This window comes from Phaenicophaeus curvirostris, chromosome 7 (assembly GCF_032191515.1).
Source record: "Phaenicophaeus curvirostris isolate KB17595 chromosome 7, BPBGC_Pcur_1.0, whole genome shotgun sequence".
Taxonomy (NCBI): Eukaryota; Metazoa; Chordata; class Aves; order Cuculiformes; family Cuculidae; genus Phaenicophaeus; species Phaenicophaeus curvirostris.
The window spans coordinates 35,658,807-35,671,448 of record NC_091398.1 but is presented as its reverse complement, the minus strand read 5'-3'; the positions used below and the strand labels follow the sequence as shown (position 1 = coordinate 35,671,448).

The following is a 12,642-nucleotide window of genomic DNA, read 5'->3' as shown; positions in this document are numbered from 1 at the left end:
CCACAACATACAAAGCACAGGGATGAAAATTTTCTTCTATTAGTTCCTTCTGGGAATTCCTAATTGCATTTCTTGCACTGTTAAATGAAACCTTCCTCATCATACAGGCAATGAAAAGTGCTCTTCATCAGGCAGTGGGTGAAGAGGATTCCTCCTCCATGCTTCAGGACATTGTGTTCTTCACAGCTTCACTTTCAAAACTAGAAGCTTAAATATAGAACACTAGTCCATAGCCATGGAAATAGTTGTTTTAGTGAAGTGTTTCTTAAAACAATAATTGACTTAAAAAAAAACCTGACAGTCAATATCTCGCTTAGGTAGTCAACTGTGAACTCTAGATCCTAAAGACTCATTTCCAGAGTTGTCAGCACCTGTTTCTCCTATTCAGCGTGAGTTCTGGGAGTTAACACCTATGAAATTTAGGCTATCAGTGATTAAAATTATGCAAAATAACTAAATCTGAGCTCAGAGATAATTAAACTTCATCAGTCCCTGAATCTAAAGAAAATCCCTTTAGATATTTTCACAGAGTAGCTGGATGTTGTACTACACTGCAGAGCAATCCTTAACGACCAGCTATCGGGTGTTCCAGCCAGTGCCTGCTCTGCCGTGAGCAGCTTAAAGCTTCAGCCCCACCAGCCCCCACCAGCCCATATTGCCTTCTCCCAGCTGGACATGCCCTCATCTCTTCAGTTTTCTGATATCCTCTGATGGGTAGGGGAGAGGAATAATGCAAAACTTCTCGGTCAAGATAAGGACAGGGAGATCACTCAGAAATTGCCATTATGGGCAAAAAAACCTCGACTTGAGGAAATTAGTTGAATTACTACCAATCAAATCAGAGCATGATCACGAGAAAATAAAAACTAAACCTTAAGCAGACCCTTCCTCGCCCCTCCCTTCTTCCTAGGCTTAAATTTACTCTCAAGTTCGCTACCTCCTCTGCCTGAGTGGCACAATGGGACAGGGAATGGGGGTTGTGGTCAATTCGTAGGGTCTACAGGAGACAATTCTCCACAAACTTCTCCAACATGACTTCTTCCCATGAGCTGCAGTTCTTCATGAACTGCTCCACCATGGGTCCCTCACAGGGTCACAAGTTCTGCCGGCAGACCTGCGGCATCATGAGTTCTTCTGTCTCCATGGCTCCACAGGTTCTGCCAGGAGCCTGCTCCAGCGTGGACTTTCCATGAGTCTCCTTTAGGCATCTACCTGCTCTACCGTGGACCTCCATGGGCTGCAGGAAGTGCCTTACCATGGTCTTCACCACGAGCTGCAGAGGAATCTCTGCTCTGGTGCCAGGAGCACCTCCTCCCCCTACTTCTTCGCTGACCTAGCGTCTCTAGAGTTGTTGCTCACACATTGTCTCTCCTCTCTCAGGCTGTGGGTGTTGGTGGCATTTTTCCCCACACTTCTTAACCATGTCATCCCAGCAGTGCTACCACCATCACTGATGGAGCTCAGCCTATGCCGGCGATGGCTCCTTCTTGAAGCTGGCTGGCACTGGCTCTATCAGATAAAGGGGAAGCTTCTAGCAGCTTCTCAGAGAAGCCATCTCTGTATTGCCCTAACTACCAAAATCTTGCAATGCAAACCCAGTACAGGCCAATACATCCCGCCATCCTCTCCACCTTCCCTAGAGGGTAAAGAGCATGATAGCTCAGGAAATTAAAAGGACATTACATATTAAGATCGTGAAAGCTGACCAGCCTCAGTGCACTCTTGTCCTCCCTATGCCAAAACCCGTCGGTGATGACAATTTCATATATGAACAGATTTAACATCTCATTTCAACTCCTATCAATACCTAGTTAGACTGACGTAAACTCAATATAGTTGCAGTCCTAGCTGCGATCCAGGATTATCTACAGACCACTTACTACAGCTAAAAATATCTCAGCCTTTCCCTTCGGCTTCCTAATAGGTTCGTTCCAGTTTTTGACAATACTGTTATAGTTACAGGAGGTCTAGCTACCTCAAAGACTGACAGACCCCATTGCTGATTTCTAGAGGACTAGCTAGACAACAACCCAAATAGGGACCTACAGAATCCACAGAGAGCTACATCAGTTTGCTTAAGAAAAAGGGCAAGCAAAACTGTAATTTTAGAAGCAATAAAGTATGTGCTTGTGTTATCTAGGATGGAGCTGTTTAAAGCTAAACAGCTTCCTACATCCTAAGAAGCGCTCTCAATTTCTCTACTACAGGGCTGAAGAAGCAGAAGACAGGTCCCTCAAGTTTCTGCTACAATCAAGGCAAAACGTGCTCTCACACTGCGACACTTAACCGCGGCCACAGGAGACGTGTCCAACGCAGAGCTAGAGAAACAAAGCTTCAGCTGGAGAACCAAAGCTTCATCATGGGTGGTTCCTAATCTGAGGGGAGGTGAGGAAGCTGCTCAGCTGGATGCAGGTCATTGCTGCAAGCCCAAGACCACTATAGGACAAATGGTCTGAAGACCAGTGTTGCTACCACCCCCAAAGCTTAACTCCAACAGCCTACCAGCACAAATCACTGTATTTCCTTTCAAGTTTTTCCTGCTTCACACTAGTGCCTTATCTTTAATTGGGGCACATAATGGGCCTCATTTACAAAGTGATACCATCACACCCATATCTCAGCTGTAACCTCAAGCCTTTTGAAAAAATTAGGTCTTAAATCTTTCCCATTTTCCACAATTTAATTTCTGAAAAGCTTTGAATTTCCAACAAAGCAAAGAGGTTTTTTCTAAATCCCCGTCTTGTAACATAGCAACCACAACCAAAATGAAAGATTTAAAGACATAATCATAATTCTGGAAAATCTATCTATTCCCAGTGAACAAGAAAGCTACACATCAAGGATAAAAATGATATAATACATTGTTTTAAAGCTGATGACTCAGTGACAGCTATGCAACAAACAAGTGCTCAATAACTTTTGAATTTATAGCAACCTCTAGGTCTCTTATAGACTAAAGACTTACGCTTTTAGTACTTACCCAAGTTTTATACCTGTATATACTCATTCACTTTAATTGAACTATCCCAAATTTATATCACAATAAAAGAAAGCAGAATAACCTCCTATGTATTTAAGCTTTTTAAGCGCTTAATCTAATCCCTTCAGAACAAATAACCAAAAGTAAAACAAAGCGCAAAGCTCTAGAGTCCTACATGCAGTGAAAGTGTTTTATTTTCTTGCATTTAAACTATTGATAAAAGAATTCATTGTAAACTTCAGCCATAAAATTAAAAGGCCTTCCCATTTAACAGCAAATTTACACTATTTGCCATGTACCTGTGATGAGACCTTTAATGTGCAGCCTTGCCATGGACGTAGAGGTAATACTTAACAGAGCAGTTTGGAAGCTGAAGGTATTTTTTTTCTACTCTGAATCCTTTTAGGAGGATGGAATATAACTTCACCTGTCTTCCCTTGCGAGTGCAACTCTGCAAATACTCCCTCTTGAGCAGATGCTTTTCTGTGTTGGTGGATGTAGTCTGTGATATGTACCTTCATTCTCTCATGGGGTGCTCACTCTCCCTGCATTAAAAAACAGCCTCTAGAGAATTCTCCTCCTTCTCCTCCTCAGACTTTCTCATTTTCTGGTCTACATCCTCATTATTTTCCTTTGCCGTGCCTGGACACACTTTCCAAAATTCTTGCCCAAAGAATAAAACTAAAGGAAAGGCTACCTGTCCTAAAATCAACCAAAGAACAGCAAAGGGCAGATTTCCAGGAATTGAGAAAGTAAACAGGATTCTTGCCTAAAAGATTTTAAGACTAATCTGATTAGGCAAACACAAGCCAGAAAGAAAGAATGAATGGTTTGTGTTGAAGGCAGACAATTGAAGGAGCGAGCCTTTTATTTCTGCTACTGAATCTCCTTAAATTCATCACCTACTTGCAAGGGGAAGAAAGAAAAGATAACTGTTTGGTAAGCCCCAGCAAAGCCACAGATGATGTGGCATGTATTTAAGTGGAAAAAAGCATAATCTTTCTAGGTATTACACTGCAAAAAGAATATGCTAAATAAGGAGAACAGGAGTGTCAAAGACTTCTTATATCATTTCATAGGGATTAACACTACATCCTTCTAAGGATGAAAGCTGCTGCTTTCCAGTCTGAGGCACTTTTGGTATCTCCGTCACCAAACACCATCACCAGAACACCAGGCTGTAATCTGTAACGTAGACCAATATATCCTTTATCAGCTGCTGACACTTTAATATACTTAAAAATGTTTGACTACTGTTCATTAATACAAAATTCTGGCCCCACACAGCACATACCGCAACATTACAGCGTCTCATTCCTGATCACTTCTGCAGAACTGAATGGCCAAATCAAAGTCTAATAACCAGGTGCTACCGTAAAATTCTCCTCAGTACCACATAGTGAGAGAAGGTCATGGCCTACCACCTGCATTTTGAGATATTACATTGCTAGAAATAACAACTAACTAAACACCAGAGCGGATTAGATGCAGGGTTGCAATATTTTTGGTTAAGTGGCTCTATTAACCTGCAAGTTTAATGTTACTTTTCCGGGCTAGCTCTTCAGGCAGCTGCTTTGCCAGAGATGTTGCCTGAAGGACTGAAGGTGTGCAAGTATGGTATGATGGGGATGGTTGAATTTTCTAGGCTCATGAAAACCTGGGCTTAGCAAAAATATACCAAAAGAACGACAGATTTCCTTCTATAGCAAGGATGGCATCTCCAGAAAACTACCAGTTATGCAGGTTCTTATATATGGGCTCTTCTGGTTCCTCCCCAAGACCCTACATTCGTTTTTACTTTAATACAGTGCAATGTCAAAAAGTGGAAGTGAGAAACTAAGGACAGACATATGCCTGTTCACTCCCTGATCAACTACCAGCCCGTCTACCCCAATCAAGTTTCACTTGCACCCACGCTCCTATACGAAATCAGTGAGACAATGTGTTAATCTATTGTCTTTGAAATTGATGTGCATTCGGGCAGGAGCAAAAATCACTCTCTAAGAGCCTTTTCATAGGACGTAATCAAGCACAGAATCTTTTTTTTTTTATACTTCCTCTGTTCTGCTAGCAGGGTGCATAAAAATGATCAGCATTTGATTATGAATGAACCCCGTGATATAGACACTTTTGCAGGTTACGCCTTCCTAAGAAATGTATCTTGGAAAGGCTTTATCAAAGGTTTTGGCAGTATCTGGCAAAGCCCCAGAAAGTCATGACTCGATCACTGACTAGACCTCCTATTAAACATACTCATTCACAGACAGGGAGATCTGTCTGCAAGCATATAAAATTTTATCAATCTTGAAGCATTTTACAGTCAATCTCAGAACATGTCACATGAAAAATTAAGCAATATTTTATTTCCTTTGCAAAGGAAACTATTAATTCCCTATGCTAGCCTGGCCAACCAAAATACCATGGATTTGCAGACCAGAAAGGCGATATCCTCACCTTCTGCCAGAATAAATATTGCCATAAACCAAGCAAGTACTCAGGAACTGCAAATTTTCCCATTTCAAAAAGTACCCAGAGGGAAGCTGAGTAAAGTCCAAGCTATTATCTCTGATCAGTTCCCATCTTCCTCAAGGAGGACTGGGATTTTTTAGTGGGGAGATGAAGGGGAATCATTAAATCTTATGTAAAAATTACAATTTCAAAGCCAATAAAAGCACAGACATGGAGACCTGCTCAGTCTCTGCACAGCTGAGGAAATTCTCCGAAACAACAATCCCAATGAAAGCCTCTTGAGAGAACAAGAGTATCTGCTTTCAATATTTAAAACATGAAAATATAAACTGTAGAGGGTGTAATTTAAATTTGTTTCTGTATATAAGTCTTAATTATTGTAATAGCAGTAATGATAATAGCAGCAATTACAAGAATATTACTAACAATAAATAATAATACAGGTAATCATAGTTAACGATCAAATCAATGATCTTTTAGACACAAAGAGAAAGCATGACATGCAACCCTCTCCACACACAAACAGAGCAAGGAATTCATCAAACAGGGGCTTCTTTACTTCCAAAAACTAGGCTAAAAGCTTTTGCTATACCTGGGACAAGGCTGCAGCAGCTCTTTGCCTCCCACGCTGCACGCTTCCCTCTCTTCCAGCTCCGGGCATTGCTTCCCAGCACCCACTGCCACGCTCCGCACGCTGCGGTGCCGGCTTCGAAAGCCTGGGGCGAGATCTCCCCAGCCACAGGTCTGGGAGCAGGTGCTCCACATGGACCAGTCAGATGTTTCACAGTCTTTAGCGATGACACAGGCTTTGAAGGTCAAAGGGATAGGATCTTGCACACAGAGGCTGCAATTAGAACACAGTAAAACAACTGAGGACATCTTGGTTAATAATTTCTTCTTTTTTTTCCAAGGCCAACTCCCAAAGAAATCCATCGTCATTTGGAGTAAATCAGAAGACCAATATAAACACCAATATAATGAAAGTGAGAGGAGGTGTAATGCAGCACACAAAACGTATTTCCAGGGAGTCCTGAGAGCAATCTTGCATGCTGAGTAGTTTGCAAATCATGTAACTCATTTATTTTTAAAACAGATGCAAAAGGGACTATATTTGCTCTTCTGCAGTTAGAATTTTACAGTTTATGCAGGACAGAAAACAAAAGCCATACCCAAGTGAAATATTGCCACTAGTAACCATGCCCATCACCCTCACACACAGGACTAGCTGTTCACTATCTGGCCGGCTGGCCATCCATCCATCCATCCATCCATCCATCCATCCATCCATCCATCCATCCATCCATCCATCCAGGTGACAGCACGTCCTGCTGAGCAACTCTACGTATTTAGCAAAGAATTAGTTACACACTAAAAAAGAAAGGTGTTGCTTCTGTAAGGCTGTTATCAAACAAATGTTGTCAAACAAGGTCAGAGGCTTTCCAAACCTGACAAAGCACCAGAGACCCAGGAATGCTGCAAGTGTGGCTGTATTATAGGACTCAGTATTGCTGATATAAGGACATGAACCTTATTCATTCTGTAACACATCAAGGCACCACACAAGCCCCAATACAATAAAAAAAAACCCCAAATTTTAAGAGCTGCCTACTGTTGAGGTTTGGTATCAAGATACTAAGTCCCAGAATATAATTCTTAAGACTTTCAAAGTTATTTTCACAATACAGAAATGCATAGCAATGTAGCAAATACTTCTGGGAGAAGACAAACCTCTAGACTAAGGCCACCAAATCCTTCTCTGTTCCTCTGCTTCAGTCTCAGCCAGCTGATGGCTCTCCTGCCCAGCACACGCTGGGAGGGACCCTAGAGAGCAGTCTACTGCTGCTCCACCTCAACTAGATGGAGATCAACCAAAAAGTCACCATTCATGTCCTAAAATGGGAGGAAAACCTTTCTTGTCTTTCAAAAACCTTAGCTGAGGTAAAGTGGAAAAGGATATACTGAAAAAGGACTGAGGTACATGTCAGCAGAGACATTACTGAAGCACCACAAAGGATGGGATGAGGCAAAAAAGGATGAAACCCCCAAAATCAAAGAGTCATCAGGAGAAAAGGAACCAAGATTTTCTGACTTCCGACTCATTTTATATGGATGACGCAAATTGTCCTCCAAAATTAAGACCATGCATGAACCCAGTGTCTACTCTCACATAATTTGTCCTCTCCAGCCTCCAACAACTAATGGTCAGGCTTTTGCCAACTCTAAGGAGCAAATGCAGGTATTTAAAAGGTGTGAAATCCAGAGCTGCTGCCAGGAAAACAGCCAGCACCTCTCTTGGTATTACTTATATAGCACAGTTTGACTAACTTAACTTTCTCTAAAGAAAATAGACTGTGGCAATCATTTCAGAATTGCACGGCAGTCTCATGTGGGGAGCAGGGAAGATAAAGGACACTCACTCACTTCTCCTCCAGTCTAAAAATTGGTCCCATTCCTACAAAGGTCAACAGGAATATTCCCACTGGTACCTGATCAAGTTTGACTAGACCCTCAACTACCAGCAAAATACAGCATTTAATGGCTTAAATTTGTACTTATATATATATATATATATATAAAAGTATAGCAATTTTTTGTCTCATTTTTTTTCACCCAGAATAAAATTCATGATCTCACAGGTGGTGTGAAGATGAATTTACTGAGATTTATTTTAACAACTTCATAAAGGAGAAACAGCCTGTGATATAGCCCCCTCAAAATAAAATTATTCTTGCTTACAACTCAAAAGATGCCTCATTCCTCTGTTACATATCAAATTCAACTGATTGCAAAGCTGTCACTCGTACAAAATATCAATACTATTGAACCGAGGACTGAAAAGCATTAGGTTGGTGCAAAAATAATTGCCATTTTCGTAACTGTAAGCTGCGATGCTTATTTTAGATTAAACTTTCATTTAACTGGTTCATGTAGTATATTATTAAAAAGCACAAAATTCGCTCTATCTATTATGCTAATGCTTTTGTTTTCACTTATTATTTTTTATACTACGCTGTCAAACTAAAGATGGAAAAAAGTCAAACTCAAGCATTTTTGTTCTATGAGTTCAAAAGGGGCCATAAAGCAGTAGAAATTGTTGCAACATCAACCAAGCATTTGTCCAGGGAACCACTAAACATACACTGGTCCAAAAATTTCATAATGGCAATGACAGCCTTGAAGACGAGGAGAGTCATGGGCATCCTTCTGCAACAGAGGACAACCAATTGAGGGCTAGTACTGAAGTGAACTCACACAAAACAACTAGAAAGGTTTCAGAAGAACTAAACACTGACTGCCCAACAGTTGTTTGGCCTTCACACCAAACTGTAAAATCAAAAAAAGTTGAACAAACGGGTGTCGCATGAGTTGAATGAAAATTAAAAAAAAAAAAAATTGCTTTGTGCTTCTTTTGCACAACAAAAATGATTAATTTCTTGACCACATTGTGACATATGACGACAAATGGATTCTATATGACAACCGACAGTCCTCTGGTCACTGGCTGGACTGAGGTAAAGCACAAAAAAAGCACTTCCCCAAACCGAAACTGCATCCAAAGAAGGTTATGGTCGCTGTTTGGTGATCAGCAAATGGAATCATCTACTACAACTTCTTGAACCCTAGTTAAACCCTCACAGCAGAGAGGTGTTGCCAGGAAATCAACAAATGTATCCAGAAAGTTGGTTTACCTCCAACACTGGTCAATCAAAAAGGACCGATTCCTCTCCGTGACAGTGCTCAACCATGTCTCATAAATGACTCTGCAGAAGCTGCACAAACTGAGCTACAAAACTCTACCTTACCCAGCTTACTCAACAGACTTCTCTCCCACCACTTACATTTTCAAGTATCTTGACAACTTCCTGCAAGAGAAGGTTTTCCACAATCAAGCAGCAGATAAAAAGGCCTTCAAAGGCATCATCAGTTCCAGGATTTCAGAGTTCAATGCTATGAGAATAAATATACTTGTTTCTTGTAGGCAAAAAATGCAGAGATTCTAATGGTTCTTATTTCAATTAATAAATTTTATTCCAAGCTGGGTATACCGCTTTAAAGTTATTTTTGCCTTAATCTAATAATAATCATATCTGCACTTACGAACCCAGGGATTTTTAGTCTTGTTTGGAACATTAGGTTAAGTGGAGTCACATGAATGGTAACTTTATTTCCCTTTTAATACTTTTAATACTTTTTCAACAGTCACCAGGTGAGGCACCCATTCCAAAACCTTAACAAGAAACAAGAATTCCTGATTTTGAGTAGATAAAACAGTAGCACATACAAATCACTGTCCTAAGTGACTGCGCTAGAAAACTAGAGTTTATCTAAGAAGGCAACGTGGAGGGTAAATAATCTCGCATTTTAAAGCGTGCTCAACCCCTCACATTCAGACTCCAGCATGAAAACCCAAACCCGTTCTTGGTGTCACATCACTGCAAGAGAGACTTAAATCTGGCCTGATCTTTACTGAGATACTGAACAAGACAAAGCCTTTACAAATGTGCTTTGGGATCTTCTTTAAAACTAATATTGCTAACCCCATTTTATAATATTTATAATATTGCTAAGATAATTCCTACAATACCTTTCCTAATGAAGTCAAACCTCTGCTGACACTCTGGCCACAAAAGACATCTCTGTCCAGCAATCATTCCTGCTATTTGCAAAAAGCCTTTGAAGTGTGCAAAAGCTGAATAGCTGCTTATTTCCCTGAAAATCCCTCCACAGCTCCTAATATAAAAGGCTAAAGAGATAACTGTGTTGACCTTAAGGCGAACAAGATGTGGAGCTGGCAATTTGCATCCTCCTGCTCGAGTAGATGTTTTTGAGGGAGAATTACATGCAACAGCCTAACAGAAAGCAAATCTAATTAACTTGTACCTACTCATTCAGAGCCTTAAAATCAAATTAATTGTGACACTGAGCAACACAAAGACAAATGTAAAAACACACTTTTGCATGAAATTCAGATACAGACTTTCATGTCACAGATGTATTTAGGACAATCTAATACAGATAAAGCCCAGACGTGCGAGACGCTCACTGTTCTGAGGCTGCAAACCAGATGTGTATTTGTGCTCCTGTGGCTGTACCTGAATGGGCAGGAGGAGAAAGCAGGTCTAGGGAACAGAAGATGCTACATAAGCCCTGTTTTAAAACTAACTTAGAATCATAGAATAACCAGGTTGGAAGAGACCCACTGGATCATCGAGTCCAACCATTCCTATCAAACACTAAACCATGCCCCTTAGCACATCGTCCACCCGTGCCTTAAAGTCCTCCAGGGAAGGTGACTCAACCACCTCCCTGGGCAGCCTGTTCCAGTGCCCAATGACCCTTTCTGTGAAGAATTTTTTCCTAATGTCCAGCCTAAATCTCCCCTGGCAGAGCTTGAGGCCATTCCCTCTTGTCCTGTCCCCTGTCACTTGGGAGAAGAAGCCAGCACCCTCCTCTCCACAACCTCCTTTCAGGTAGTTGTAGAGCGCAATGAGGTCTCCCCTCAGCCTCCTCTTCTCCAGGCTAAACAACCCCAGCTCTCTCAGCCGCTCCTCGTAAGACTTGAGAGACTTGAGTAAGATAGCTCAGTGAATCCATGCCACACGCCTTACAGACACACAATCATCACATCCATGGCAAGGAAATGAGTGGACATACGTCTATCAGCAGGAAAAAAAAAAGAACAAGGCCATCCAGGAACAGTGCATCATTAGATCAGGCTGGGCACAGCATAGGTTTCTTTTCCCAGTTGTACCAATGCATTTAAAACAAAAGGTGAATGCGTTTCGTTATATAGGATGATGACACAGTGGTTATTGCTGAACCTGTCATACCAAAGGCATCTCCAAAATAATTTCTGACGCACAAAAAAGCTATTGCCAAGTCCACACTGCTGGTACAGAAGGCAATACGGGGAGGACAATGCACCTCCTCAGCAGCCAGGCTCTCCCCTGGCAGCTCAAGCAGGATGCTGTGAAGTTCCAAGCCTGGTTGGGAAATGCATGCTCAAATCCAGGCCGTACAATGCAAGAAAACCGTGAAGTGAGCTAAGCTACACTGATAACGACACATTTTCATTTCTTCCCTTTCTCTAACATCGTCTCCTATTCTGTAATCAATGACCCAGCCTTACAGGCTGTTGGAATAAACGCTACCTGCTCTTTGCACTTGGCTAATAATATTAAGGTCTAAGACACAGTCTTACCACGTTTCTAACAGCATCCAAATGTTTTTTTCCCTTAGGAAACTAGCAATCAGCTAACAGGCATACTTTCAAAGATTCATAATTTTCGTGAATCCTTGTATTTATGAATCCCAGTATTTTAGGGTCCACAAGGGCAGCCAGAGCTATTTTAGATTCCGGTGATACCACATATTCGGTCTGGGCAGTGCAGGCTTCTTTGGCAGAAAAAACACAAGCCCCTTCTGCACCACGGTAGTAGGGAACACAGCAAATATTTGCCTGCCATCCAAACACCCAGAGGGAAAGAGAGCTGAGAGTCCTATGATCCAAATAAGCTTTGGTGTCCAAGATGCCTAAGTTTTGCTGTCTCCAAAACTTAATGCACCAGATCCTCTGTTTCTAGAAGTTTCTAAAGGAAAAAAGCAGTCATTGTTCATTTGTTCTGTGTGTTTTTAATAAAAGGAAAGGAAATTAGAGACAAAAGTTTTTTAAAACAACAGCAGAATATAAACCCTCTTTTTTCTCCAGAAGCTCAGGGATTTGTTTCCAAGCCTGAGCCCCATGGCTGGATTCCTACATCTGCTGGGAGGAATCTGAACATATATTTCCTTTCCCAGATCAGAATCACGACCATCATACAGCACATTACAGCACAGCGTTTCCACCTCTGGACCACAGAATTCTGTATTCATCCAGAGAACAGAAGACTGTCAACACCAGAAACTGCAAATAATTTTTCTTAAAAACATACAACAGCACAGTGCCTATGTGCAATCCACCAGGAAATGGATAATGGAAATTCAAATTACAGAGGCAAACAAAAGAACTGAATGCTGTTCTACCTCAGGCTTGACGGATGGGTTATCCCCTGACTGAGTTTGACCTGAATTTTCACTTACAAAGGCAAAGTAAACAGAAACCCAAATCCAACTCTATTATATCATTGTTTTCATCTTACATGTACAATGAAGAGTTTAAGAAATGTGTACCTAAAAAGACTTTTAATTCAAAT

At 41.2% G+C, this 12,642-nt stretch overlaps 1 protein-coding gene across 2 annotated transcripts in view; it reads right to left on the bottom strand.

Annotated features, from left to right (window-relative positions):
* THSD7B (thrombospondin type 1 domain containing 7B) overlaps positions 1 to 12,642 on the bottom strand; it is a 329,828-nt gene that overhangs the window by 197,294 nt on the left and 119,892 nt on the right. For both annotated transcript variants that reach the window (XM_069861551.1, XM_069861552.1), the window contains exon 5: positions 6,042 to 6,293. In XM_069861551.1, the coding sequence (XP_069717652.1) occupies positions 6,042 to 6,293 (252 nt within the window). The remainder of the gene's footprint in view (positions 1 to 6,041; positions 6,294 to 12,642) is intronic.